Source organism: Rousettus aegyptiacus, unplaced genomic scaffold (genome assembly GCF_014176215.1).
Source record: "Rousettus aegyptiacus isolate mRouAeg1 unplaced genomic scaffold, mRouAeg1.p scaffold_m13_p_13, whole genome shotgun sequence".
NCBI lineage: Eukaryota > Metazoa > Chordata > Mammalia > Chiroptera > Pteropodidae > Rousettus > Rousettus aegyptiacus.
This window is the reverse complement of record NW_023416288.1, coordinates 54,965,003-54,992,467: the sequence shown is the minus strand read 5'-3', so window position 1 is coordinate 54,992,467 and position 27,465 is coordinate 54,965,003. Positions and strand designations below refer to the sequence as shown.

At 53.8% G+C, this 27,465-nt stretch overlaps 1 protein-coding gene and 1 pseudogene across 5 annotated transcripts in view; one reads left to right on the top strand and one right to left on the bottom strand.

Moving 5' to 3' along the window:
* Positions 1–8,461: 8,461 nt before the first annotated feature.
* Positions 8,462–27,465, bottom strand: part of DENND2A (DENN domain containing 2A) — a 102,800-nt gene continuing 83,796 nt past the window's right edge. For 4 of the 5 annotated variants that reach the window (XM_036230816.1, XM_016133014.2, XM_016133011.2 and 1 more), the window contains 6 exons: positions 18,084–18,261; positions 16,577–16,618; positions 13,208–13,325; positions 12,581–12,823; positions 11,020–11,106; positions 10,203–10,234 (listed from right to left, as the gene is read on the bottom strand). In XM_036230816.1, the coding sequence (XP_036086709.1) occupies positions 10,203–10,234; positions 11,020–11,106; positions 12,581–12,823; positions 13,208–13,325; positions 16,577–16,618; positions 18,084–18,261 (700 nt within the window). Of the gene's footprint in view, positions 10,235–11,019; positions 11,107–12,580; positions 12,824–13,207; positions 13,326–16,576; positions 16,619–18,083; positions 18,262–27,465 lie in introns of all 5 variants that reach the window. The other variant, XM_016133010.2, reaches the window with a different exon arrangement.
* LOC118611081 lies at positions 13,888–14,005 on the top strand (annotated as a pseudogene).

Genomic DNA, 27,465 nt, shown 5'->3' with positions numbered 1-27,465 from the left:
ACATGGATGAGCCTTGAGGACATTGTGCTGACTGAAATAAGTCAGTCCCAAAAGGACATTTGGTGCATGATTCCACTCGTACGAGGTACCTAGACTGGTCAAATTCAGAGACAGAAAGTAGAAGAGAGGCGGTGAATGAACTGAACGCTAACTGTACACCTAGACGTGGTTAGGACAGGTAATTTTATGCGATGTGTGTGGGATGGGGGGGCGCACTTGGGATAGATAAAGGCACACACTGTGGAGCCCTGCGGTGCTCATGGGGGAGGGGAGGAGGCAGAAGAGCCTGGGAGAGAAGACTCAGCACTAGGTCAGTCCAAATAAGGAGGGGTCCAAGCTATAAATAGCTGTGGACTGGTGAGGCATGCCCTGACTTGAACATCCGCTCAGCTGTTAGGTGCAGGGGAGACCCGGGCCATCCCTCACTCTGTGTCTCTCCACCCCCTCCCACACCACCTGCCCTGCCAAGAGCCCCAGCTCCCCCCTCCTCCCGTCTCGCAACTGCCCAGAGGCACCGGTCAGCTGAAGGCCGTGGGGTCTGGCCCTGACCAGGCTTCCGGGCCACCCTTTCTGGGTGTGGCTGCAGGTGGCCCAGGAGTCAGCCAAGTCGGGGCCAGAAGGGGCCTCTCTTTCCGGAGAGGGGAGACCCGAGTTCCATTCTGCAGTAGCCCGGACGCAGAGCTGGGCGAGGATGCCTCACCCTGCCACCCCTCACTGCCCCCTGGTGTCGGGGCCTCCGTGGGGGACAGGTAAGAATCTGGAGTGGTGGCTGAAATAAATCTCTTTCCCCAGGGGTGGCTGGGACAGTATCATTTTGCCAGCGAGTGCCAGTCTGCCTGCTGGGCTTGGCACATAACACAGAGGGGAATGATGGCTTTTTAATTTGTGTGTGTGTGCGCGCGCGCACGTGTGTGTGTGTGTGTAAACATAGAAACAGAAGAGTGTGTAAAACCAATGTGCACAGTCTAAACCGAAGGGGATCAGGATACGCCAGCCCCAAAATATGCCACTTGGGCATAAGATTATTTCGAGCCGAAGGCCATTGAGAGGTAGCAGGTGCAGGACGCGTTCTGTGGCGCCTTTTCCCCTCCCAGAAGCGGGACGTACGTCCCCGCCCGGTGACGGTGTCCCCCACATACCTGAAAGAGGAAGCACCTCGCCACCGGAGATGGCGCGTCAGCACCGCAGGAGCCTCCCGACCCCGCCTCGCTCAGCCGTTTCCCTCCCCTGTGGCCTAGTCACGCCCCACAGCCTCATCCCTCCTTCATACCCGAATTTCCTTTCCTTTGCTAACATCATATCTAAGCCCCTGACCTTCTGGTTCTAATCATGTTTTAAAAGTCGAGATATCATTTGTACACAACGACACGCACAGATCTCAAGCGTCGTTCAAACGAATTCTGACGACCGCCGTGTGATCGCCGCCCGCACCGCCCACACCAAGGCGTGGAAGACGCCCGCCTGTCCCCCGGCCCGTCCCTTCCTGCTCCCTTCCAGTCAGTTCTCTCATTTCAACACGACGATCCCTCTCCGAATTCTGCTACCGTAGATCGGTTTTGTCGTCGGGTTTTTACGTCACAGGAACGGAGCAGGGTGTGTTGTTTTGGGTCTGGCTTCTCCCTCCCCGCGTGCTGTTGGCGAGTCTTCTTCGGGCCACCGCCTGTGTCTCCCGACAGTCCCTCTCCTCCTCCGGGAGCGGCGTTCCGTGGTGTGGCTGCCGCGGTCCGCTCGTCCACTCTTCTCCCTGCACAGAGTTATTTTTACTAAACTCAGACGTCTCAGGCTTTTGCTTTACAGTTTGCCCTTTTTATGTCTTGTTAAAGAACCTTCCCCACCTTGAGCTCAGAAAGTTTTTTTTTTTCCTTCTGCGTTGTCTTCTAAAAGTGTGGGTTTTAGCTTTATCCATTTTGATTTTGATTAAGAAGCAGTTAAAGGGTGGTTACTAAGTCCTGACCACTTAAAAATACGAACTAATTTAAACCTTATAAAAGCTCTGTTTGCTGTATCGAGTTTGTAGGGAACTGAGGCAGGGACGTTCGGTAACTTGCTCCGAGTCCCACAGCGGGGAGGACACGGGCCAGAGTTCAGACCATGTGGTCTCCAGCTCTAAGGGCTGACATACCTGGACTTAATTTGTATGCACGGTCTGAGGGGGGTGGGTGGAGGGAAGTCCTTTTTTTTGTTGTTGTTCATGTAGAAAACCACTTTTCCTCCCTAAATCGCTGCTCTTTCAGCATTACAAAACAGAAAAGACCAAAGTGGGCGGAGCACAGGGTCCCTCCTCGAGCACCGGGTCCTCCCTACCGTGGCCTCGCTGGTCTTGTAGGGCGGTGGGAGCCTCTCTCCCCCATCGTGGGCCCTGGTCTTCCCTTTGTAATATAGCCCCAAAGCACCCGAACACCTTTTCCCAGCCACGTGGGGTCCCCCAGGGTCGGAACTCAGAGGAAATGACAGAGTGCTGACTTTCTCATTCCTCTTTCAGAAGAGCGAGGCTGACCTGCCTTCCTGGTCTCCTTGGCACAGGGTGCCGTGTGCTGTCGTGAGAGCAGCAGTAACCCCCCCAGCATGGGGACGGTGGCGAGGGGTCACAGAAGTGAGGGGAGCGGGGGCCAGCGGAGGAAGGCGGGGAGCAGCCTGGGACAGCGTGTGAGCGTCATTTCAGGTTGCAGGGGCTAGAAGCAGAGCCAAGATTCAACGAGACGTTTGAAGCCTGGGAATGTGTCTCTGGGAAGAAGCCTCACCGAGGAGGAGCCGTTGCAAGAGGGGTAGCGGGTACAGAGCCCCCAGTACTGGTACAGGTGGGGAGTGAAGGGTCTTTTGGGATGATGCTGTCGGCTGTTGCCATGGAAACACACCTCCCTAAGGAGCAGGGCGTTTAACCAGGAGCCTTGTCAGGGTGCATTCGTGGTAGTTAGGTTATCAGTCACAGGGGGTGCTGTGACGGAATCCCCAACCCCCCAACGCCCCGCCCCCGGCCTCAGGGCCAAACACCAAGGAGGGGGAGTTCTCTCCCCTGATGTCGGGGCATGGGCGCCCCTTCTACCCCCGACGGCTCATTCCGTCCCATGAACCTGGGCAGCTGCAGACTCAGCTTATCCCATGTACCAAGCTTCCCGTCTCCTCGTTCCCCAATGGCTGGTTTCATCTTTCATTTTTAATTGAAACATAGTTCACATGCTATAAAGTTCACTCTCTTAAAGTGTACAGTTAGTTTTCAGCGTGGTCATGAAATTGTGCAACCATCACCAGTATGTCATTCCAGAATATTCTCATGGCTTCAAAAACATCTCACCTTGTAAACTGCTGCGGGCTGCAATTTAGCTGATGCCCGAGGTGGAGGAACAGGTTTGGGATACTGGTGCCCTTTCTACACACAGTTTAAAATGAAGAGGCCCCAGAGTTCCCCTGGAGGTCACTGGTGTGTGTGTGTGTGTGTGCGCACATGTGCGTGTGCTGGGGGAGGTGCCCGAAGGAAGTTGTGTTTCCTCAGGTGGTGGAGGATTTGGGTGTTAGGTGACCTGCTGGGGCAGGCAGGTACTGTCAAGGAAGGAGGCGGCAAACCAAGAGATAACACTCAGGACAAGCCCACCCCAAGGCTAAGTCCCCCTAACCGCCAGTCTCTGCTCTGCGAGCCATGGATAATAAAGGGGTGCTGTGAGAAATCACAAATTCCTCACTGGACGCTCACGCCCCAGGCCTGTACGTTCCCCAGTGAGAGGTTTTAGGCCGGCCGGATGCGTTGCTCTTGTGCATCTAAGTTAACACACCTTTGAGATGCCAGAAGTTAATCCCTCTCAAAGGAGTACCAGCCCTGAAGAGAGCTGGATCCTCGCCTCACTTCTCCCATCCTCCCGTAATCTTTTTATGGTCGCTCCTTAATTTCAGATGCATAAAGGAAGCTGCAACACCGTTATTCTCCGAGCATTTGGGACCTTGCTCCCCAGCATAAATCATCAGTTTGGCTCAGGTAAACTCTTATAAAAATTCTCTACAGGTTTGGATGTTTCTTACATTGACAAAGCCACGCTTTTGCGGTGATACAGCAGTTTTAAGAGAAATACCTCTAGGAGGTGGTACAAACTTATCAGCACAGGAAGCTTATCTCAGCAGCTCTGAGGGCCGGGAGGACTGAGTTCTGGGGGTGGTGGGGGAGGGGCTGGCCTGCTGGAGCTGGTTAGAGAGAGGGGAGAGGCTAGACCAGAGTTTAGCATGCCGCATTGTCTTAAGGTTCCATTTGTCATTCCTAAACCCTGAAGGAAGGGTGGTCAAGAATTCTTTCATCATTTTCTGGACTAGTCCCGGAATATTAGGAAAATAGAGTTTAAGGAGAATATATGGAATTTAGATGTAGACTTAGTAGGAGGTACTTTTAGGGTTGATATCCCTGGAATGGAAGGAAACATTTGCGCAGAGAAAGAAGTTGTCATTTGTCCTATAGAAATACATGTGTGAATGATGCACGCTCAAGGTTAAAATCATCTCTCTAGAATATAAGTGCATTGCAACATTATTGCTGTGTGTGTACGAGGGAGTGTATGTGTGTGTGGTAACAGGTACGTAACAAAGTGTATCATTTAAACGATTTTCAAGTATACAGTTCAGTGGGATTAGAACATTTAGACTGTTGGGCAACCATCTTTTTTTGTTTTTAAAGAGCAATACTTTGACAGGGCTACAAAGCGCGGGAGGGTGATGGTCCTGCTTGCTGTCACACGGCCCTCACCCCACTTGCTCCCCCAGGGCTGAATGTCCCTATCTTGAGATATGGGGCAGCTTTTGGCTTTCTGCTGCTTCCACAGCCCCATCTCCTCATAGAGCAGGGGCTTGACTGGCCTCAAGGGGCCATCTGGGCTGCCAGAACCCAGGACACGGGGCTGAGGGACCCCACACTGTGGGAAGGACGCTGACCCGCCTCACTCTGTGAGTCATCCTAGGGGCCGACTGTGGCTTGGGCACGGGGCAGCTGTGCCGCCTTAGTTCCTGCCCAGAACTTCTCCCAGGCGAGATAAACCAAGGCAGGGAGGGGAGAAGAGCAGCATCTGCCAGAGAACCAAGCTGGACTCCAGACACTGGGGCTCCGGGCTCGGTCTGCGGCTTGGGGAGCTGTCCGCTGGCCAGGCCCTGCCAGCTGGTCTCCTGCCTGCCAGCTTGTCAGGTCCTGCTGCCACCCAGAGCCCCGCTGGATAAGCCCTTTCACACCTGTCCCAGAGACCTGGTGAGAGAGTGAAGGGTGGGTCCCCAAGAATCTGGGAGTTCTTTGCCAGAAAAACAACTCGGCCCACATTCCACCAAGTAGGTAAGGCAATTAGCGCCATTGTAGGAAGGAAGACTGTTGTGAGGTCTGGTTGCAGGATTTAACTGTGTATTCTTAGGATTATGGTTGAGGTGAGGAAGGGTCGATGGCTGTAGGCAGAGGAGAAAGTAAGAGGGGCAGGGAAGAAGCCCAGGGCTGGTCAAAGGTGAGACTTTGCTCTCTGGCCTGGGGCAGGGAAGTTGGCCCCAGGCTTCTGTGATTGTAGCATGAAAGGAGTTAGAGGTTGGCAACCGAACCCCACCCAAGAGTTGGGTGAGGGCGAGGTGTGGTCGCTGGACAAGCCACAGAGTGAAGTTAATTGGCCTTGACAGGTGCCCGCAGTTAAATGGCCCATCTCATCTGCCTTTTGCTTTTCTTACTAACCTTTGCTCAGGCCACAATCTCTCCTTCCTCCTCTGCCTGTTTTAACCCCTTACAACCACACAAACTAGGCTCTGAACTCAGCTCCCACCACCTCCCCTGACGGCAAGCCGAGCCCACCAGCCTTGCCCTCCTGAGCTCCCCTCCACTGCAATCTCCCCTCAGGATTTTGGGGGCCTAACCTGTACTGCCCTGGGTTTGCTTGCCAGCCTATGCAAGGTCCCAAGGAGAGTAATGGAACCTTTTAAAACCGACGGTCTGAATCACCAGATTTGATCTGCTCAAAAGAGTGTGGCCCGGCTGTGGCCCCTTATAAGCTGACACCCATTTTATCGATTTGTTAATGTTTTCATTCTTCAAGGCATTTTAGAAGCTCTTAGGTAAACTCAAGACATATGTGCAAAAGTCTTATTTCCAAGACTTTGGAAATTGGCCTTAATATTACTCTGTCAATGAAACTGAGGGGAGAATTTGCATCTAAGGGAGGAAGGCGTTCAGTCACCTGAAGAAGTGAGTCACCTGAGACAGAGTCCTATAAATGTTTGGAGACATTTGGGGACCTTCCAGCCAATGAAGGCTCTAGAGCCTTAGCCCCCGAGAGGTCAAGGCGGATCCCAGGAAACTGCTTTTCGAACTAGTGTCCCAGGTGACTCTGATGTGGGTGGTCCCAATCACTCAAGAGACAGGGGGTCCTCTCTGAGAGGTATGGCTGGGAGGTGATGGATAGAGCTAAGAAAGGGAGGTGCCCCTCCTATATTGTGGGTGGGACGTAAAATGAGACAGCCACTGTGGAAAAGTTTAATGGTTCCTCAGAATTGTAAATGTAGAAATTATGACACGATCCAGTAATTCCACTCCTACGTGTGTGTACACACACACACACACACACACACACACATATACCCAAAGGAACTGAAAACAGGTATTCAAATAAATATGCACGAACTGAATGTCAACTGCTGGATGAATGGATAAACAAAATATCACATATTCGTGCACTAGAACATCAGCCATAAGAAGGAAGGAAGGATTGATACACACTACAAAGTGGAGAACCCCGAACCCTGAAAACACCATGCTGAGTGAAAGAAACCACGCAGAAAACATACCGTGGCTCCGTTTACATGAAGCGCCTAAAACGGGGATGTTCACGGGCAGAGCGGACAGGCTGGCGGTGGCCGGGGCGCGGGGAGGGGCGGGCATCACTGCGGGGTGGGCTCCGGGTCTCCTGTGGGCGATGGGAATGTTTCTGGAGCTTGCACACCACAGCGAACGCGCTAACTACATGCCTCTGAGTTGTTCACTTAAAAGTGGCTTTTATGTTAGGTGGATTTCAACCCAATAAAGTAAAAAGGAAAAAAATAATGCTAATCAGTGGGGCAGCAGTGGGGGGTGCGGGGTGCCAGGGATCAAGGGGTCAGCAGGGGCTCCGTGAGACAGGGAGGTCTGTCCGGCTGCCCACCCCTCCCGGTGGCTCCAGACTCTCTGGTGCCCTTTGCTCCGACTTCATACTCACCAAGCAACCTTCTGGTGATTAGTGTGGTCTCCAGGTAGGTGCCTGGTGCTGACACAAAGTGTCTGAGTTGCTGGGCATGGCTGTCACCGTCAGTAGACAGGTCGACTCCCCTCGACGAGGCATTCCTTTGGCTTAGAGGGGCCCGCATCCGTCTCTAACGAGCCCGCTGCCTGCGGCAGAGATAGCGGCACTCTTGTGGGAACTGTTGCTTCGCTCGGCCGACGTTCAGGAAGGGCCCGCTCTGTGCCGGGCGCTGGCTTTAGGCTCTGGGAATTCAGCGGTGGACGTGATGGACGCCATCCCTCATGAGGCTTACGTTCCAGTGATCAGAGAACACACGTGATGGACGCGACATAGCGATGGGCAAAAAGCAATGGCCGGGAAACGGCAGCCGATATCACTATTCTTAGTCTGAGTGGTACGAGGCCTTTGTGATGATGTCTAAGAATTCGGTTTCCTCTTCCCAGCAGCGCTGAGGGCTGCCTCCTCCCTCAGATGCACCTGCTCACATTTCCCCTTCCCTCACCCGCCAGCATCCTAATCGTCCACGATGCTGAAATCCACCAAACAATCCTGCTCCTACTAGTTTTCATGACCACGTGCTACACAGTGAAACACAGTGATGAATGCTTCTAAACACATACACATTCCTCATGGAAAATGTGTGCTTCGATTGGAATTAGAGGACGCGGTCCTTGGACAGACGGTTGCTGTGAGCTAAGACAGAAGGGCCACACGGCGGTGACCTGGTCGAGCACACCCACGCTCAGCAGCCACGCTCTCTCAACCCGAACGGCACTGTCCACCCAGAGGCTGCCCTAGGCCATCAGCAGGGACCATGACTTTTTCTCTTGCCTCTGACCCTCCCCAGCCTGTTTACTACTTGGCAAGTTGCAGACAATTTGGTAGTTGATTTAAACATCCGCCAAGTAGATGGGAGGGATGAATGCTGGGAAGGTGGCCGGAGGGGCTGGCGTCCGGGGTCCAGCGATGATTGGCTTCTCACTCGGGTGCTGGGCACATGGACGTGGTCATCTGTGGAGGTTCGTCAGCCTGTATAAGCACGATCCGGGCACTTTTCTGTACGTGTGTTTTACTCCAAGCAAAAATGAAAATGAAAATAGGGCAAATGTGCTAAGATACTCATACAAAGATGTTTTTCTCAACGCTCTTTATATTAAAAACTGAAAATATCCTGCTCGAAGAGTAGAGGATTGGTAAAATAGCTTTTAGTATATCTATAAAATAGAATATTAGACAAGCATTAGACATATTGATAAAGACATGTATTTATTCACTTGGAGATGTTAAGTAGACAATATAATATGAAATAAGTTAGAAAAGAACGTATATTCCAAAATATTAGAAGTGAGCATCTCTGGACAGAATATTGGTATTAATAAAGTTAGCTAATCTGAGGAGCTCGTTAGGTAACAGTCCCCGAGCCCCTGAGATTCTCACTCAGTCTGACCCTCAATCCCCAACCGCACCAACCCGGGCTGATTGTTATGCGCAGCCTGGTTCCTACGAGTTATGGGGCCCTTGGAACTGAGAACCTGATGTAAACTGTGGATTCTCTTCCCTGAAAGACGGACGGACATGCCAAATCTTGGATACAATCCAGGGAGAGGTGGCCCATGACTCCAGGTAAGAACTCTTAATGCGGAATGACAGGTCGACCTCCTCCTTTTTCTCTTCCTCAGAAGACGCCTGGCTCCCAGCTCCCCACGGCTAAGAACCTCTGCTGGGCAGCATGGGCCCCTGGGCCTGGGCTGTGGCCTGACGGCTCAGGGGGACACACATCCCCGCTGTATGTCTGCGTCGTGGTAGCTGGTGCCCTCCAGAGGGGACGTGCTGGTGCATGTGCGGTGGCCCTGCGGGCTGCTCTCGGGACTGGCCTGTGCTGCCCACAGATCTCCTGCCTCCCCACCGGGCCGGCCCCTCGCGGGCGAGCGCTCAGAAGGCAGCCTTCCCCCGCACCTCCCGGCTCCGGGTCCAGAGGCGGCCAGCTGCAGAATCCGGCGAAGCCGCCCCGCGTTTCGAAGCTCCCTTCCGTTAACGCCAATAACAAAAGTCCCTCCGAGTTTCCATGTGTCGTTTCATTTATGCTGATCTGGGCCCTGACAGTGAGATGGGAAGATTTCCTAGGTATAAACAGGAAAGGGGTCAAAGCCACGGCTCGTGTGTTTTAAGGGGACACGTTGTGATCATAAACTTCAGGACCCTAAGAACATTCCGCTAACAGATCTTACGATTTCTTCTTTGTGTGTGTACCTCAAAAGTCACGGATGGCTCACCGTGGACGTTCCGATGGCTTCTAAGGGAAAAGAGGCCATTAAGAAGTCATGTCCACTTGGGAGAGGACTCGGTGGTGCCAGGGCAGTGGCCTCGGCCACCAGGTGGCATCACTGGCCACTCCGGAAGCACCTCTCACGCTGGAAGCTGAATCCCTGGAGCCCAGCTCTGACTCCTCCACTCCTGGGAAGGCCCGTCTTTCCCCAGAGGACTTGGGGGACCGGAGCGTCTGCAGGTGCCGCCATGGCCCTCCTCCCCAACGCAGGCATTTGTCCCTGGTCACCGCTGCTTGCTCCTTTGGTCTGGTACTCGCCTCCCGAGCGGCAGGGCAGGATGGGCCAGGGAGATGACGTAGGGCAGGACAGAGTTTTCTTGGCCCTGGCATAATAAAAAGAAAACCCAAACACCTTTCTTTCTTTCTTTTTTTTAATACCTAAGATTAAAAAAACCAAAAAGTCCAAGAACACCCAAAACCGTCCATCTGGATGTCGGCAACGCGCCTGGTCTCAGGGCCCCTGTCCAGTGCTGTCCTGAAGCAGTGGTGCGGTTTGGGCGACCTGGGGACGGGGACGACCCGGTGGCAGCCGGAAACCATCCTGGCCTCTCCCAGCAGCGGCGACACCCGGGGACCCAGCGTTTCCGAAACGTCACCGGGACTGTTTTCCAAACACGGCGGTTGCTGCAGGAGGAAGTTTGCCTTTGGGGTTGGGCTGAGGGTTATTTCTTGTGGAGAAACTTCATTTTATTGCCTGGGAAAAGAAAGTGAGACCATTTCAGCAGGCAGACAAAGGGGGGTGAGTTAAATCCTGCCCTTCTCACCTGCCCCCCACCCCCGCTTGCCGTGCGGGCAGCTGCGGCCTCCCACGCCGCCCCAGAGCCTCGGCCCTGTGCTCTCCTGGCCTCGTGCGCATCCCCAGTGGAAAGGGACCCTCCTCAGACTTGGGAGTTTTAAACAGAGCAATGTTGGTGCTGTAGACACTGCTTCTGAAAAGGTGACTCAGGAAGGGCTGTGTGTTATGTGTCCCTGAGGAGCCACGTGAGGAGACAACTCCCAGCAGGTGAGCAGGCGGCCCCGTCCCAAGCGGCCACCTGTTTGTCCGTCCTGCGTGAGGAACAGGCAGCCCCCCCCCAGGCTCTGTGCAGTCCTCCCTGGTGGGGCCTCGTCCTCTTTCCCCTTTTCATTTTTCCTGATTAAACCGTGGTCCTTCTCATTCTTACGTTCCCCCTGTTCGGGGGGCACTCGGGAGGCTGGTCCCGGTCTGCACTGCCAGGCAGCCTTCGCCACGCTTGCTAAGCCCGATTCCCCAGGAGACTTAGGAGTGTGGTAGGTGACAGTGAAGGAGGTGGAAAGACGGCCCAGCGGCCCAGGAAAGCTGGGCGGGGGCCACTCGTGTCCTTCGTTCATACTTTGGGGTCAGATTGGAACAGAAGATTGAAATGCCGAGTGAGGCCGAGGCTGGGGAGCTCTGCGTGGTGGGGGACCGGGCTCCAGCGGAAGCGGCTGGGGACGAGGCCCGCGGCCCCCGAGCCTTACCTAGTCCCTTCAGGAACCTGTTGACGCCGCTGTGCTCTCCGCTGGGGAGGGTTTCCAGGTACTCTTGGGCTCGGACCTCAAACAGACCTGTCGATGAGAGGAGCCCCAGCCATTTTAGGTCTTCCTCTAGGCACTTCTCAACGCAACCACTTCCTTACTGCATAGAAGAGAGAAGGCTCCCTGCTGAGGCCAGCCACTCCCATGAACGTGTTCTCAATCACAAGGCTGATAAGCGTTTTTATCGCCCTTATACCTGCCCGGCCTTGCGTAATAACTGTCTTTGGAAGGCTGTCCAGCCAGCTCCTCTGTGAAACCCTGTTTCTGTTTAGCGAACATCTTCCGAGCGTCCGCAGGCGCCAGGCGTGCGGTTGCAGGGACCAGGCAGACAGTCCCGGCTCTCGGGAGCTCCCAGAGTCGTCCTTTTCGACCCTGTTCTCCCGTGACAGGGTCCCCGGTCACGGGGGGTAGCTCCCTGGGAATCTGCCCCCTGTGAGCTCGGGAAGGCCTGACCTCCGAGGTGCCCTGAGCGCTCAGCCCAGGGGGCTGAGCCTCGGGCACTGTTTTCATTTCTCACTGACCTGGAAGTGGACAGAGGGCTCCCTCCGCGCTACTTTTAAGCTTTTACGTCTCGACCTCTCTATGATCCGTAGGCAGATATTTATGAGTGCTCAGCAGGTCTTTTGTTTAAAACGATCCTTTCATCAGGCGTGTGTGACTCACACCCTCTGATCGATTTTCCTCTCGTGTCTCCAGATGCCACTCATCAGAAGTGCCTGACGCGTGGACAGCCTCTGCCTGTACTCTGCGAGGAGCTCTGGGGACGCTTCGGAGCCTTAACTTAGTCTCTGCGATCGCAGCACCAGAGGACAGCTGTTCCCCTGGGGCCACTCCCTGGAGACGACGTCTCTCCCCTCCTCGGGACAGCCTCTACCAACATCTCCATCCAGTTTTTAGATTCCCAAAGGGCCTAAGATGATGTAAGGAAGAGCCAGGGATGACTTCGCCCCCCTTTTCTCGCACCTCCCCCTCTTCATCCCTAGCGGTGTGATGGGACCCAGCAGACAGGGACAGGGACAGGGACAGAGACGGCAGGAGAGAAAGGAACTCGGGAGGAGAGTGAGGGAGGCCAACGATGACCCGCGATCTCCCAGGTCCCAGCGAGCCACTGCTGCCCCCTCTCGTCTGTGCAGCCCGGCTGGGCGGCAGCAGAGAGGCAGGAAAGGAGGGCAGAGGGGTGAGAGGAGGCTGGAGGAAAAGGCAAGGGCGGCCGAGAGAGAGGAAGGAAAGGGTGTCCATGAAAGCGTCATCGAGTAGGAAAGAATGGCACAGGAGGAGACCGTGCCACGGAACAGGGCTAGTGGAGGGGACATGGACGGCCTGGGGGGACAGGCGTCCAGGCAGTTTTCAGCAGCTCAGAGGGACAGGAACAAACATTTTCACAGGCGGCCGCAGGGCCGCTCCCGTCTGCGCCTGGACCCGGGGACTGTGCATAGGCTCAGCAGCCGCTGCGGGCTGGGCTGGGCCCGTCCAGCTGCCCCTGCCCCCATGCAGGGACCCCCACCTCTGGCGTCCTGCCGGCGCAGCTCCCGCTCCTGGGCGAAGCCCCGGAACATCTGGGTCTCCATGAAGACCTCCAGGAAGCGGCGGAGGCTCTTGGAGGAGACGGCTTTGCGGAAGGCCTCGCGCTGCAGGGTCCGCTCCTCGCGCTCGCCCGCCAGGAACAGGGAGTAGTGGCCCACGGTCTCCACGAAGAAGCGGACAAAGGCCTCGGACACCACCTCGTTCAGGGGGCTGGACTCAGGGCCTGAGCAACGTGGGGGAGGGAGGGCCAGCGGGTGAGGGCAGCGCCCGAGGCCAGCCAGTCAGTGACCCGAGTGACTGCTAGCTCTCCCCATGGCAGACTGAAACGACCCAGTAAAAGGTTACCCAAAGTTATTCAACCATTTCTTTCCCCCCAGATAGTTTAGGGCCAAAATGGGGTTGGGGGAAACTTTTCCCACAGTTCACTGTCAGAATGGGATCCAGGAAAACGGGCTGAGCACCCAGTTTCTCTCCTTGCATAGCACACCTGTCTTGCCCGTTTTCCTGCTTAACCCAAAGGCGAGGACAGTGGCTGGCCACTGTCCGCTTGTCCCCGACTCTCATAACGGAAGAGGGAGATGCAGTCTGGGAGGTGGCCGGGCATTACCATGCTTGCAGTCGGGGGGCCCTTCATCCTGGTCACCGGCCAGGTCATTCCTGTGTTCCAAAATGTGCTCCAGGGCCACCTGAAGCTTCCGGGGCAAGATGGAGTCCTCGTCGTCCATCTGAAAAGCAGCAAAAACAGGTGGGCAGCGGCCCTGGGGCTTCTGGCCGGGAGCCCGCGCCTCCCTGCAGGGAGGGCCTGGTGCGGTCCTCAGCTTAGTGGAAGAAACACGACTTAGAGTCAGAGGTCCGAGGTTTGAATCACACATTTTTTATAAGGTGTGTGAGCCTCAGTCTCCCCGTTTGTAAAATGCGCTACTAATTACGATCTATACCTCATTATGACGATTAAATGCAAAATATAAGATATATGTAAATAATTGATGAAAGAAATTGAAGACGCAAATAACTTTAAAGATGTAATGTGTTCATTGATGGGAAGAATTATTATTTTTAAAATGTCCACACTACCCAAAGAGAGCTACAGATTCAAAGCAATCCTTATCAAAACTCCAACGGCATTTTTCACAGAAATAAAACAATCCTAAAATCCATACAGAACTATGAAAGACCCCAAATAGCCAGAGCAGTCTTGAGAAAGAAAAACAAAGTTGGAAGCATCACAATTCCTGATTTCGAACTTAATTATAAAACTATTGTTGTCAAAACAGTATGGTATTGTCTGTGTACAGCCATGCCACCCTGAACAAGCCTGATCCCATCTTATCTCAGAAGCTAAGCAGGGTGGGACCTGGTTAGTACTTGAATGGGAGACTACTTAGGAAGACTGGTGCTGTAGGCGTAAAAATTAAAAAAAAAAAGTATCGTAAACTGACCAGGTCCCTGCAATCTGTGAGGTCAACCAAGGATTGCCTTGCCTAAAAAAAAATAACAAACAAAAAAACAAAAACAAACAAAAAAACCCCAACAGTATGGCACTGGCATAAAAACAGACACACAAACCAATGAAACAGAATAAACAGTCCAGAAATAAATCCACACATATCCAGGCAACTAACAGGTTACAAGGGAGACAAGAATCCTCAATTGGGAAAACATAGTCTTTTCAAAGAATGGTCTTGGGAAAACTGGGTACTCACATGTAAAGGAATGAAACTGGATCCCTACCTTCCACCACTCACATAAATTAGCTTGAAATAGATAAAAACATACATGTAAGACCAGAAGCTATACAACTACTGGAAGAAAGCACAGGGAAAAAGCTCCTTGGCATTGGTCTGGCGATGATCTTTTGGATATGATGCCAAAAGTTCAAGTGTCAGAAGCAACAATAAACAAGTGGCATTACATCAAACCGAAAAGCTTCTGCACAATCAGCAAAATGAAATGGCAGCCTATGGAATGGGAGAAAGTATTTGCAAACCATCTATCTTACAAAGGCTAACAGCCAAAATATATAGGAAACTCATACAACTCAACAGCAAAACAACAAACAATCCGATTAAAAATTGCAAAAAGGACTTAAATAGACATTTCTCCAAAGAAGGTATCCAAGTGGCCAACAGATACATGGAAAGATGTCCAATATCACTAATCATCAAAGAAATGCAAATCAAAATCACAATGATATATCACTTCACACCTGTTTCAATGGCTATTATCAGAAAGACAAGAGCTAACAAGCGTTGGTGAGGTGTACTCTTGGCGGGAAGGTAAATTGGTGCAGCCAGTATGAAAAACGGTGTGGAGGTTCCTCAAAAAATTAAAAACAGAGCCACCATATGATCCAGCAATCCCACTTCTGGGTATTTATCCAAAGGAAATAAATCACTATCTTGAAGAGCTATCTGCGACCCAATGTTCACTGCGACATTATTAACAATAGCCAAGATATGAAAACAACGCAAGTGTCCACTGATGGATGAATAGATAAGAAAATGTGATATGCGTACACACACTGGAATATTACTTAGCCATAAAAAGAAGGAAATCCTGCCTTTTGTGACAACATGGATGAACCTGGAGGGCATTATGCTAAGAAAAATTAGTTAGATAAAGACAAATACTATATGTCCTCATTTATATTGGGAATCTAAAAAAGTCAAGCTCATTTTAGAAATGGGGAGATGTTGGTCCAAGGGTATCAACTTTGTACCAGCGGTAAGATGAGTAAGTTCTGGGGACCCAATGTGCAGCACGGTGTGGTGACTAAAGCTAACAATACTGCGTCGTACATCTGAAAGTTACTGAGAGAGCAGATCTCAGTGTTATCACCACCCCCCTAGAGGCGATGGCAGTGGGAACTAACCTCACTGTGGTAGTCACCGCTCAGCATACAGCTGTATCAAGCCGACACGTTGTACACCTTAAGCTTATGTATGTTATATACAAATAATATCTCAATAAAGCTGGGAGGAGACATTAAATGCACTACGATTACCTTGTGAAAGTGCTTGGAACTTAGTGGCTACTCAAGAAATGTTTCCCACTGCCCCCGCTCTGCAGGGTGGCTAGTGCTGAGCAGGGGGCTCTGGCCAGGGCAGACGACCTGCGACCCGAAGCTGGCTTTGCGAGCTGGGCCCCAGAGCAGGAAGGGCCCAACCTGAGGAATGCTGGGAAGTGAAGGTGGATGGGACCCACGACAGAAATGGCATCAACACGACGGAGCTTTTCCGCAGGGTGGCAACTCCAAGTTCAAAAGCGATCCAGAGGAACGCCCAAAACGCCTTTCTGTAATGAGTTTTTACAAGATCTGATAGGAATTAGACCTCTCTGGCACAGGATCGTCAGGAAATAGTTGTGTCTTCCTTTCTCTAGTAATGAAAGTAGTTTATGATCATTATAGAAAATGCATGACCGTATTAGAACAGTTTAAAAGCACTCATAATCTGTCTCCCTTTCAGTCTCCCACCCCAAGACAAACGGCATTGTTTTGATGACTTTTCCTTTCAATCTTTTTCTAGAGGCGTACATATAAATATTTTTCTTCCTCTCTTCCTCTCATTTTTAGAAAAACGAAGTCAGCAAAATAATGGTACATAAATTTTGCACCCTGACTTTTCCACTTAATATATCATAAACTTTGTTATCAAAATATTCTTTAAAAGCATGTTGAAAAAGACAAGCGTCTGTGGTTACAACCTACATGAAGGTCCTAATGGCTAGAAATCCATCGCGTGACACAATGTGTGGGGATCGGCCCTCTGCCAGGCCCGTCCTGCTTGGCCCAGCCTTCTGTCTTATCCTCAGTCCAGCCCTGGCCAGGGATCATCCCATCCTGCCAGCCTGTTTTGCAATCCCAGGCCCACCAAGGAGCCTTTCCGAGGCCGGAAGCCGGAGCCCCAGACACCAGAGGCGAAAACGGAGAGAGAGAGCGGCTGGTCGAAGCCCTGCGGCCGGCCTTCTCACTCACCTGTCTGAGGAACCGGTTGTTGACAAGGTCGACCACAAGGACCTGCGGGACGAGGAAAAGGCACTATTACTGTCGCCAGGGCTTCCGGGATGTCGTGATGGGCTCTTAGCCTTCTTCTTCTTGGCACCCAGAGAGGCAGCTGGGGTGGGGGTGGCGTGGGCCTTTCGTGGTTTCCTGATATTGCCACTGTAGCCACAAATGATGAAGAGGGCAGATGGGGGGCAAGGGCTTTCCTGAATTGCTTGCTTTCGACACTGAAACCGCAGGCTGGACTCCCTGCCCTGTTCCCAGCCAGGCTAAGGCAGAGCCTCTCGGACTGTTTTTCCAGAGCAGGGGTTACTGCGTTGGGTGAGGAGGCTAGAGGTTCTCGCTAGTTCCTATTGCATTTGACTCTGCCACTCCCCACCCAGGGGTTTGCCCTCCTTCCCCCAGACATCCCTTGGACCTTGTTTCTCTTAACGAGACAGAACCAGGGTGGAGCGAGGGAGGTGGTCACCAGCAGGACAGAGCAAGGGCCAGGCCTTTGCTCAAAGGCCCCTGGGAGCAAGACCCTCACTTAGGCCTCGGCGTTGGCCACTGGCTATGACGGAGGAAGAGCAGGGGACCTGGAAGGACGCCGTGTTTCTACCAAGAGCTGGGAACGTGGGCTCTACACATCCCAGAGACCCTGCCCAGGAGCTGAGGGCACTTTCTCCTTCATTCTCTCCTTCCCTCTGGGACCAAAGTGAGCCATTTTAGGGACCGCAAGGTACCCAGACAGACTCCTTGCAGTTCCCAAACCCACTCTTGAAGACCTGAGTCTGCTGGTTATTATTTAAGGAGATTTAGGACTACCTGGGCAATTCGAGAAGCCACATCTGGGGGTCCGGATTGAATTTCAAGGCCAGGTGTTCCCCCAGCGGTTCAGGAGACAGTGGCATCGGTCAGTCCCCTAAGGTTCCCTCTCTGACGACTGGGTGTTCTCAGTGCATGGGGACAGAGATTATTTAGAGGAAGGAGCTGGGGCTAACCCACAGCCGTGCCACGGAGGAGAGTCCCACTTGGATGTAAACCCGAAAACCTGGAACTTGAGCATTAAAAACATTTGGGTGGTTGTCTTTTTAACCGATACGGACAAGAACCTATTTGTAGGAGCTCGGTCTTTGTCAAGTTTATCAGTCTGAACATAAGTTATCATTAGCTTCCGTGTGCTTTCTGCCCTCACTTGGGGGGGCGGGAGAGAAAGGATAGGATGGATGGGCTACTTCTGGATAAAGTGTTTTAACACCCGTTAGGTTGCTGACTGCTGCCCTTCCCAGTGGGTATTCACGCCAGTAGGTTTATTTAGAGGGGAAACAGAGTTTGCTGTCACCGAGGATCCACTGAGGCCGACTAGGGGAGGGGGCGGGGTGGCTATCTCATAGACACAGCTGACACTGCCCATCACACGGCCCTAGCCAGCACCTCCCCTCTGCCCTGTGCCCCCCCTCCCCCCAGGGAAGGGGACAGGGACATCCCAGGAGCTCACCTCTTCCAGGGGCAGCTCCCTGAGCAGCGGCAGGGAGCTGGTGAGCAGCCCGAGGAGGAAGGGGGTCGGCGAGCACGCGATGTCGATCATCGCCGGGGGCAGCACGGGGATGTAGGTGTGCTGCCAGGTGAAGGGGTAGATGACCGCCACCAGCGCGTGGCAGCACTTGGACAGCGTGCTGCAGCCGGGGAGAGAGAAGGCGGGAAGGGGGCGGAGTCAGGCGGGGCAGCCAGGGAGGGAAGGAGGAAAGGGGGCGGAGTCAGGCGGGGCAGCCAGGGAGGGAAGGAGGAAAGGGGGTGGAGTCAGGCGGGGCGTGGGAAAGGGCGGCCTGCCCAGGCTCACGCGGTGCGCGGCCTCCGTGGAGGAGGCCGGGGAGAGGCGTTTGCACTCCAGCCCAAAGGCACGTTGATCAGAAAAGGTGTCAGGGGCATATGAGGTGTGTCACGGGACCCAGTCCTGACAGGCACGCGCAGCCCCTGCAAGGTTTTGAGACGTGGGGAGAGGGGCCAACTTAAGGCCCTCGCTAATTCTTACAGGTGGGCCTTCACACGTAAGCTACATTCTCATAGAGTTTGGATGAAATCATTCACTTGCTCCCCACTTCCCCACACCCCCTTCGAAACCACACCATACTGACTAAAGCCTCGAGGATGCCCCCTGTCTTATGGAAGAGGCTTTCTATTCTAACGCTACCTTTTCCTTTCCTTCCTTCTCTTACATACGTCCTCCCATTCGAGCCCGAGCACCTAGGTGCAGTCGGGGACTGCAGGATGACTCTCTAGGCATCCACACGGCAGCAGTCAGCCCCAAGCGGCTGTTTTGTAAAAGTGAAACTCGTGTACAGTCGCCCCGTGCCCAGAATTCAAAACTTAAAGCAATGCCGACGGTGGAGAAATACTGGGAGTCTCTCTCAAAGAATAATGATCAAAATGCAGCCTTTTGTTGGCAAGCACTGAGCCTTGCTAATCGCTCCCCACGATGCTTTGCAGGGTGCCTGCATTCGCGCTCGGTTTACCGCGCGAATGGCTGGGTGATTCGAGATTCCTGTTTGGAATATCAGCTGTACCGTGAGGAAAGGTAGTGGTGATGGCCTTCCGAGTGACAGCCGACTTTCTCTCCTTCCCTGTAAGCATTCCGTATTGCTAGTGAGCCTGCTGGCTTATAGCAGTTCCCCTGTCATTTAAACATGCTGCTTCTAAAATGTGGCAGGAAATTTCTTAGAAGTATGCGCAGTATCAGCATAAAACAGGGTCTGGTGAGCGTCCGGTAGGTTCTGCCATGAGGTACTGTGTCCTGTGAGGGTCCAGTGGCTTCTCCGGTGAGCTACTGCTTCCTCTGCAGGGTGTGGGCCCTGTAGCCAGCATTTCACCTCTTAAGACACCTTTTGAATGTTGTACTGCTTAGGTAAAGTTGCAAGGGAGCTGAGTTCTCGACAGATGAATGCTCCTTTCCTGGGTCCCCGTGACGTCAGGCGCCTATAATCTCATAGTCATAACATTTTCCTGAGCCCATTAAAAAAAAAATCACTTAGTGCTGGCTTACTGAAGGAGAAAAAAGGTGGATTAGAAGGTACTGGCCAGCAAGCGAAATAAGCCAGACAGAAAAAGACATATATTATACAATCCCACTTACCTGAGGACTTAGAATAGACATTTTCATGGAGACAAAGTAGAACTGGGGTTACTGGGGGCTGGGGGAAGGGAGAAGGGGGGGCTGCTGCTTAACGGGTACCAAGTTTCAGTCTGAGATGATGAAAAGGCTCTAGAAATGGATAGTACCGATGGTTGCAACACTCTGAATGTAAATGTTCCTCGCAGAAGGAAGTGGATCCTGTGGCGGTCCAGGCAGTAGACGCTGTCCCCCGTGCCGCACATTGCCAGCGTATGAAACTCCTGATCTAGGCAATGCCCAGAAGAGAATGAAAATACAGCTCCCGTGTTTAAGAGTCCTTTTACGTTTCAGAGTGTGGTTTAAGGACTTTTTTGACCAGGCAAGGTATAGAATCACAGAATTTCAGACTCGGAAGCAACCTCAGAGCTAGAGTTCATCTCCTTTTGAATTTTATAGCTCAGGAACCTGAGGCCAAAAGAGGTACAAGTCACCTCTGCATTCAGGGTGGGGCGGGTCTCCGAGCGGAAGCCTGCAGACTGGATCAGGTAACAGAGACGCAGAGACAGAAAAGCAGCCGTGAAGAGGCACAGTGAGAGGAGCCTTTGTTGAGAAAAACAATCTTTTAAGTTTTTTTCCCTATGCAAAGAAAAGGCCTCCTGCCCCTTTGCATTTTGTGACCTCATCCCTAGGAGAAAGCCAAACTGGTTGCTCCCTCCTCCCCGCTGCTATAGGCTTTGCCTCCTACTTGAAGCCCTATGCTGCCCCCCCCCACCCCAAGGCCAGGGGCGCCCCAGTTCAGCTGCAGTGACTGGGAACCAACTGCATGAGGAAGGCAGTTGGAACAAGTACTTTAAAAAATGACGAACGAAGCCAGTGACACAGGGCGGGTGAATACACATTTCGGAAAGAAAGCTACGGCTCGCTCCGTTAGACTGGAACGCAGTGCGCTGAGGGACGACCGCGTTCGACCGTGATGGGGACAAGCGACGCCAGCTCGTCATCCGTCGGACCTGGTGACCTGCCGGCTACGCACGGAGGTGCCGCCGCTGCCGACTATTTTTCCTAACGAGCGGTTTCCGTTCGTTGGCTTGTTTGGTGAAGAGTCTGTCCCTTGCTGCACTGCCGCAGCGGGGTCCGAACGTGTCCCTGCCCGGTCGTCGTCGGCGCCCGGTCGTCTGGCTCATGTGAAACGACGTGACAGGTGGGCACTGTTGAGGCTCACTCCTCATGCTCTCTCGCCCACATCGATAATCTTTAAAAAAAAAGGCCTCTCGTAACACTAGAAGGAAAGGTCAAATTCTGCAAAAAAATCAGCGAGTGGCTGCTTTCCCCCAAACATCCGTAGTAGAGGCGCGAAGGGATTATCTTGAGTGTGGCCGAAGTGGTTTTCACAATCTCTGCTGCAAGCTCTTGTGACACTGGATGCGCTGACTTGCGCAGGCTAGCGGACGGGTCAGTGGTCTCCCAGGAAAGAGCAGGGCATAGTCTCTGGTTCTGGGATACTCGGGATGAGTCTTCGGGTGTGGACGCCGCACAGCCTGACTGAGCGCCTGCAGGAGGTGGTGGGGGGAGAGGCCAGAGTTGCTGAGGGAAGTCCCAGGGGGAGAGCCTGGCCCCTGGCTCCTGTTCCAGGCGTTACATCGGGGCGGAGGAGGGGAGCGCCAGCACTGGAGCAGTGATGGGCTTGCAAAGTGGGGGACGGTGGAGACGCCCCAGTGCGAGTTCGGCTGGGACACGGGGCTGAATGCTGGGCGTAGGTGAGAAGTGCCGGGCCCAGAATGCTTTGCTCTTTGGTGGTGGCTCCTGAGGGCTGACGCTTTCGTGTGGAAACGTCGGGATGCACCCACGAGTGCTGACGTTCTCCTGGAGAATACACTTCGGTTCTGGTGCGACTTGGCCCCTGCGCCATGTGTGGGGTTACTATGCTTGGCAGCCTTCCAACTCACCAGGAACTAGTAAGACTTAAGCATACAGCATCCTCTCAGATGCTCCCGGAAAACTCAACAATGAGCTTCCGGAGTTGGACAGACCCCCGGGCATCTGAAGGATGAGCCCATCGCCACCCTTCCGAATCCCGAGCAAAGGGCCCCTCCTATCAGTGCGTGGCTCCCAGGAACAGGGGTGAAGGTGCTGGCGAGACGTAGTGTGTGTGTGGGGGGTGTCGCCATGAGCTGGCTGCCATGTTTTCGCTCCTGTGCTTTCAGACCCTGAAGCAGCGTGTCACCGAGTTTAACGAGAACACAGGCTGGGCCTCGAGAGAACTGTGTGATGTCAGGTAAAGAAATCCCCGAACGTCGCCATGCCTCAGGTTTTTCTTCTGTAAGATAAGGGATGTGGACCAGATAATTTCTAATGTCCTTCCAGCTCTGTGTCCACAAACTACGAATCGATAAGACAGAGAAGCCAGGAGCTGAAAACAGTTGAAACTGAAAAGAACCAAGGCTTGTCACTGGATGGTAATTCTAGGGCTCATAAGCCAAGAGAGGACAGAAGAGCAATGGTGACATCTCACTCTGAGAACCGAAAGTGTGGGAGTGGACCCGAGCTGCCACAGTAAGCACCCCCAAACTACAACACACAGCAAGGGAGGGGTGTGACTCAGGGAGAAGAACTGGAACTTGGTCCAGGCCAAGATTCTGTTAGGGATGGCACCGGAGCAGAACACCACGGTGTGCTGCGCTGTTCTCTCGGTCTGGCCCCAAATGTGATCTTCGTAGTGCTCGTGTGCAAAGAATAGGTAGTTAATGTTTAATGAGACTGATGCCATTGTTACGAAAACTGCATTTCCCATAGAACTTTGCTGAATCAAATGAATGTCTCTCTAAGATGCTATCGGCCACTCCGAGGACTTCTAAAATAGTTTTTTGGACACCAGAGTACCAAAATGGTAGCTTTTGGGTAGGCCCTGGGGAAACCCATCCACCTAGAGAGGGCGCGCTCACACACCCAAGCTTTTTCTCAGTGGCAAACCTTGATGAGTTTAACTGATTCCAGGCAGGATGTGGGATCCCCATTTATGCTCACAGAAACTGACTAAAAATGAACTAGAAGGATGAAGGTGCGTAGCTGCATATGAACTTATTCGTGTGGTTACCACGTGCCAAACCAAGGCTCAAACTTCATCATTTGTCAAGATCTGACCGCCTAATCTTACTTATAATCGGCTGGCAGTCTGTCATTCAGCTTCTGACCTTATTGCGCTACATTTAAAAACTAGTAAATTTCTTGCAGATTAAAAACTTTGTTCCATCTAAAACTTTTGTGCAAATTTGTTAATGTGCAACTCCGGTTTTATTATTCAGCCTGGTCTGTAGATTTAGCCAAAACGCTGGGAACTGAAATTCATAAACTAAAAAACAAAATGTTTGTCATCAAGGAAATGAAGAAAGGGGTATAGGGAAGTATTTATTTGGGTTGTTATGACAACGGAACAAGCCATCACAACAACATTCCTTCTTTTCCAGCTGTCAGACAGTGGCTTGACAGAGCCTTAAGAAACACTCAACGTCCATGCTAAAGATGAAACGGAACAAAAATGTCATTCTAAATTTGGTAGACTTTTTGGCTCAACTTAAAACCCTTTTGTAACTCGTACAATATCTGCCACGACCCCCCTTGCTATTTCCTCTCGCAGTGGGCCGACTCACTAGCAATGATGAGTAAATAACTCGTGTGGCGGGGGGAGGGTGCGGGCAGCAGTGACCATGAGCCTAAAGCCGGCTCGCGTCCACCCTGGAACGAATGTCGCAGGGCCCCTCGCTGAGTTTGTGGAGTGCCCTGTTCTCATGCGCTGCTCCGGGATTGAAAAGATCAGAGCTACGGGCAGAACCCAGAAGAGCGCGGAGGCCTGCTTCCGCTTGCGGCTGAACAGGGCTGGAAACAGGGGCATGGGTAGCGGGGAGAGAATCGTGCCGTGGTGCGAAGGATGGAGGTACCAGCCGGAACTGATGCTGAAGCTTTCTTCATAGACGTTTCCAGGTCAGGCAACTGGCAGCCAGCGAGTGACGGATGCCCAAGCCCTTGTTTGTCACGGCTTGGCTGAAGAACCCCAAACTCCCTGTAGCTCTTGTCCCGTGGCTCAGCCAGAGCTAGGTGGACACTGATTCCTCCTCAGGCGGAGCAGGCTGGGGAAAGGAAGCTGGGTTCTGGCTTTCTCGCTCGGTACCCTCACACGCACGATGCTCTTGGTGGAGTTCGTGCTCTGATCATTAGCTAATGATAGCTAATAGCATAGTCACCGTCTTACATGTGAGCCAGATGTTCCTGTACTGGCTTACTCGGCCTGTTAGGGAAGGGAGCACAACTGAGGGTCGGAGAGACCCCAAAAGTGAAGGCTGAGCTGAGGCCCCCAGAAGTACCCAGTAAAAGCTGCAAGAGGAGGCGGAGGCGGTACCATCATGCACGGTCTAGGGCAGAGGCCCAGGGAGGCCACGGGTGTCTGCGAAGCCCGTGAGAGCGAACCACGACGTGGTGAGCATTGACCCGAACCCACCTAAGGTTCAGAGGGGCATAAGGGACCCTTGTGTCCTCGGCATCTTGCCAGCTCTGAAGCAGGCACACGCTACCCAGACGAGTATGTGTGAGGGTGGGATGGGGTGGGGGGCGTCTCGTTCTAGTGCTGACCCGGCCTCACGGCGCGTTCATAAAATCCCAGGGCATTTGGGCCAAGAGGCCCCGAAGGAATTCTATAACCCACTCCCCCATTTCAGCACTGAGCAGATGAGGCGGTGGTCCCCTGGGACACTTGGGGAAGCACAGGAAGCCTGAGGGGATGAGATTGGGCCAGGCCTGGGGGGCTTAGCAGGTTCTCGCCAGCATCACTGGGAGAGCAGGTACCAAGGAACGTAGTCCCAGAAGGCCAGAGCACTCTGGCCAATGGAGTCAGAGAATTTCCGAGCTGGGAGAGACTTTGCAGGCCACCCAGTCCCGTCCACCTCACTGGGGCCCTGGCCGGAAGGCCGAAGGGAGAGAGGGTCCTGGGGAGACAACCACAGCCGTCTTAGCTTCTTGGGAAGATGATTCTGGCCTGACTGCACAAAGGGGTCCTAATGGCATGTTCTTAAAGACCTTCCTTACGCATATTTCTTAGACTGTCACGGCCCACCCCAGATCCTTCTCATTTTCCCTGGAGCCAGGCTCCCGCACTAACCACTTCCTTGAGCAAAGCGGAGTAACCTCTGTGTGCTTTTTAGTTTCCTAATAATAGAACGCATCTGATTGAGCTGCGAGAGCCTGAAAGGACACAGGTCGCGCCCTCGGAAGAGCAGGGCACAGGCACCATTGAGGCTCCGCTGCTGCGGTTCCCACCAGGCTCATCGGGCTCCCGTTCTCCCCTCTTCCTGCCTCGAGCTCCGTGGGCCATTACTTATTCATTTTTCCACCTAGTCCGCTTGGAACTAGTGCTGGATAGAAAGATAACTTCCTGGGCAAGAGAGAGAACATTTTGAAACTACTTTTAGCAGAGGAAGCACCGGCTGCCTCTGGCGGCAATGAGCCACCAGAACCCTAGTAAGCCAGAGCTATGAGGGGCCTGGGTGCAGACGAGCCCTTGTTTCATTAATGAGGAGCCCCAGGGCCAATGGCTGAGGATGATCGGGTCCCTCCCTACTCTGGGAAGGCCATCCCTGGGTGATCAGAGATGAACACGGAAGTCTGAAAGTTAGTAAAAGGCCCCAAAATGTAATTAAGGTATTTTAGCCACATACCACGCACACCCACAATAATTGGTGCGCCAGGGCCTGGCTCCGGGCCCAAGGAGGGCACCAAAATTATTCGCATCCCTGCGGCCTCCTCCTCCCCTCAGTGCCCACATCTGGCAGCTGCTGCAAAAGAAAACACCCCGTGGGCAATGTGTGCCTAGAAGGACCCCTCACTGCAGCCTGCCTTTACGCCCCCTCACGGGTGTTTGCTGTTCGGAAAGACTAAGTCTCTAAGGGCAGAATGGCAGGCACCCTGGACGGTGAGATGAGGAGAGAAACTCCAGAGTCCCTCCAGTCAGACCCAGAAGCACCCGTCTCCTCCACAAAGCTGCCCGGGGCCGTGGGGAGGCGCTGGGGCAGGTCCGTTGGCGGAGCGGGATCCCTTCCTGTCCACGGACTCTCATCGCGGCAGCTCTGTGGGAGGGGCTGCCCCAGCGTCCGGCCTGTCAACCCAGAAATCTGTCCAGGGACAAGGCAGAGGTGGCCACGTCATCTCTATCCTAAGCACTTCCCAGTGTCTTGGGGCCCTGAGCCGCTGCCACCTCCCCTCTGCCGCCCCTCAGGGATGCGTCTGTCTTTGCCGAGGCTCCTTCCCTTTCCGTTCCCAGATGCTCTCCGTTCTCAGTGGAGGACGCCTGCTGGGGTGCGGGTGTCCCGGGCCTGGACTGGCCGGCTTCTCTCTGGCTGTGCCCATCTCCTCAGACACTTTCTCAGGCGGGACCCTCCGGGAGCCTAACATCTCCTAACAAGCTCCTCAGGGGGCTGTCTGACCCCATCCGGGCCCCGGTGGGCACGAGGTTGACTCCCCGGCCTTCGCTTCTTGCCTAGGCCTTTCCGAGATCATCCCCTTCCCCCTCCCCAGAGTCGAGCCTGGGAATCGACAACTGGAAGACTAGGGGGCACGGAGGGGGGCCGCCGGGGGGACAGGGACAGCTGGCGGAGTGCTGAGGAAACCGAAACCCCACCCCGGCCACTGAAGGGTTATTACTCCTCCTTCGCTTCCAGGGCCCCAACCTTGAGAACTCTCCGGTCCGAATCCCCCAGGGCCCGGGGAGCTTGGCAGATGCCCAGCGCCCAGCAGCAGCTGCAGGCCGAGAGACAGAGCCTGCTTCCCGAGCCGACAATAACTGTGACTTTGAAAGTGAGGAGCTAACTGAACGACAGGGCGGGGGCGGGCTGGGAACAGCCGAGTGGCCGCCGTCCCCAGGGGAGCCTCATCGAGGTGGGCAGCGCGGGGAGAGGGGGGGCTCTGCACGTCCCTCTCCTTCTTTCCCTTTCTTCTTCCTCCCTTTTGTCTTCCAGAGTTGAGAGGCGTACTTCCTCTCCAAACCACGGTTCGATTTCTGTGTTTTTGGCATGTCTTCTTTCCAGATGGAGCCCTCGGCTGGCCTCCTCTGCTTCTCCTGGGCGGCTGGGCGGCTGGCCCTTGGCGGGCCGGGCCCCGCTCTCGGGCCTTCCAGGAGAGGCGGCCGCCACTCATGTCTCTGTGTCCACGGTTCCAAATTGGAGAAGGCTCTGATTCAGGATTTCGTGATGATGAAAATGCCAGGAATCCTTTGTAGAAGTTCAGAATGACTGCAAATCCTTATCTGCATCTTTGATTTGTCACATGAGCCTTGCAAATCACTGAATGTGACCATTGTGGCATGGGTGGCATTTTACTGGGCAGTGAGTGTGTGTGTGATTGTGTGCGACCGTAACCCTGAGAGGAAGGACGTGCCCTTTAGCGGGGCCTCACGGCCCTTCTGTGCGCCAGCCCGCCCCTCCGCAGGCCCCTCACTGCCCAGCCCCTTTTGCCTGAGGGGGCGCTGCTCTGGGAGTGAGCCCCTCCTCGGTCCCCAGGACACAGTACTGCCCACTTCTCTGTCCTCCCACTGGACTGACAGCTCCTTCGGGGCAGCTCTGCATGGCTCCGCCCCTCCTCGCCCCGCCCCCCACCCATTCCGGGGCGAGTGGGATGCCAGCCGCGGGCAGGCCTGGCAGAGTGCAAGCTGCCGCTGTGCGCCACTGGCGGCTCCAGACCCCCAGCCACAGGTGCCCACCGGCTCGCACTCTCACCTCGGTGGAGTGAC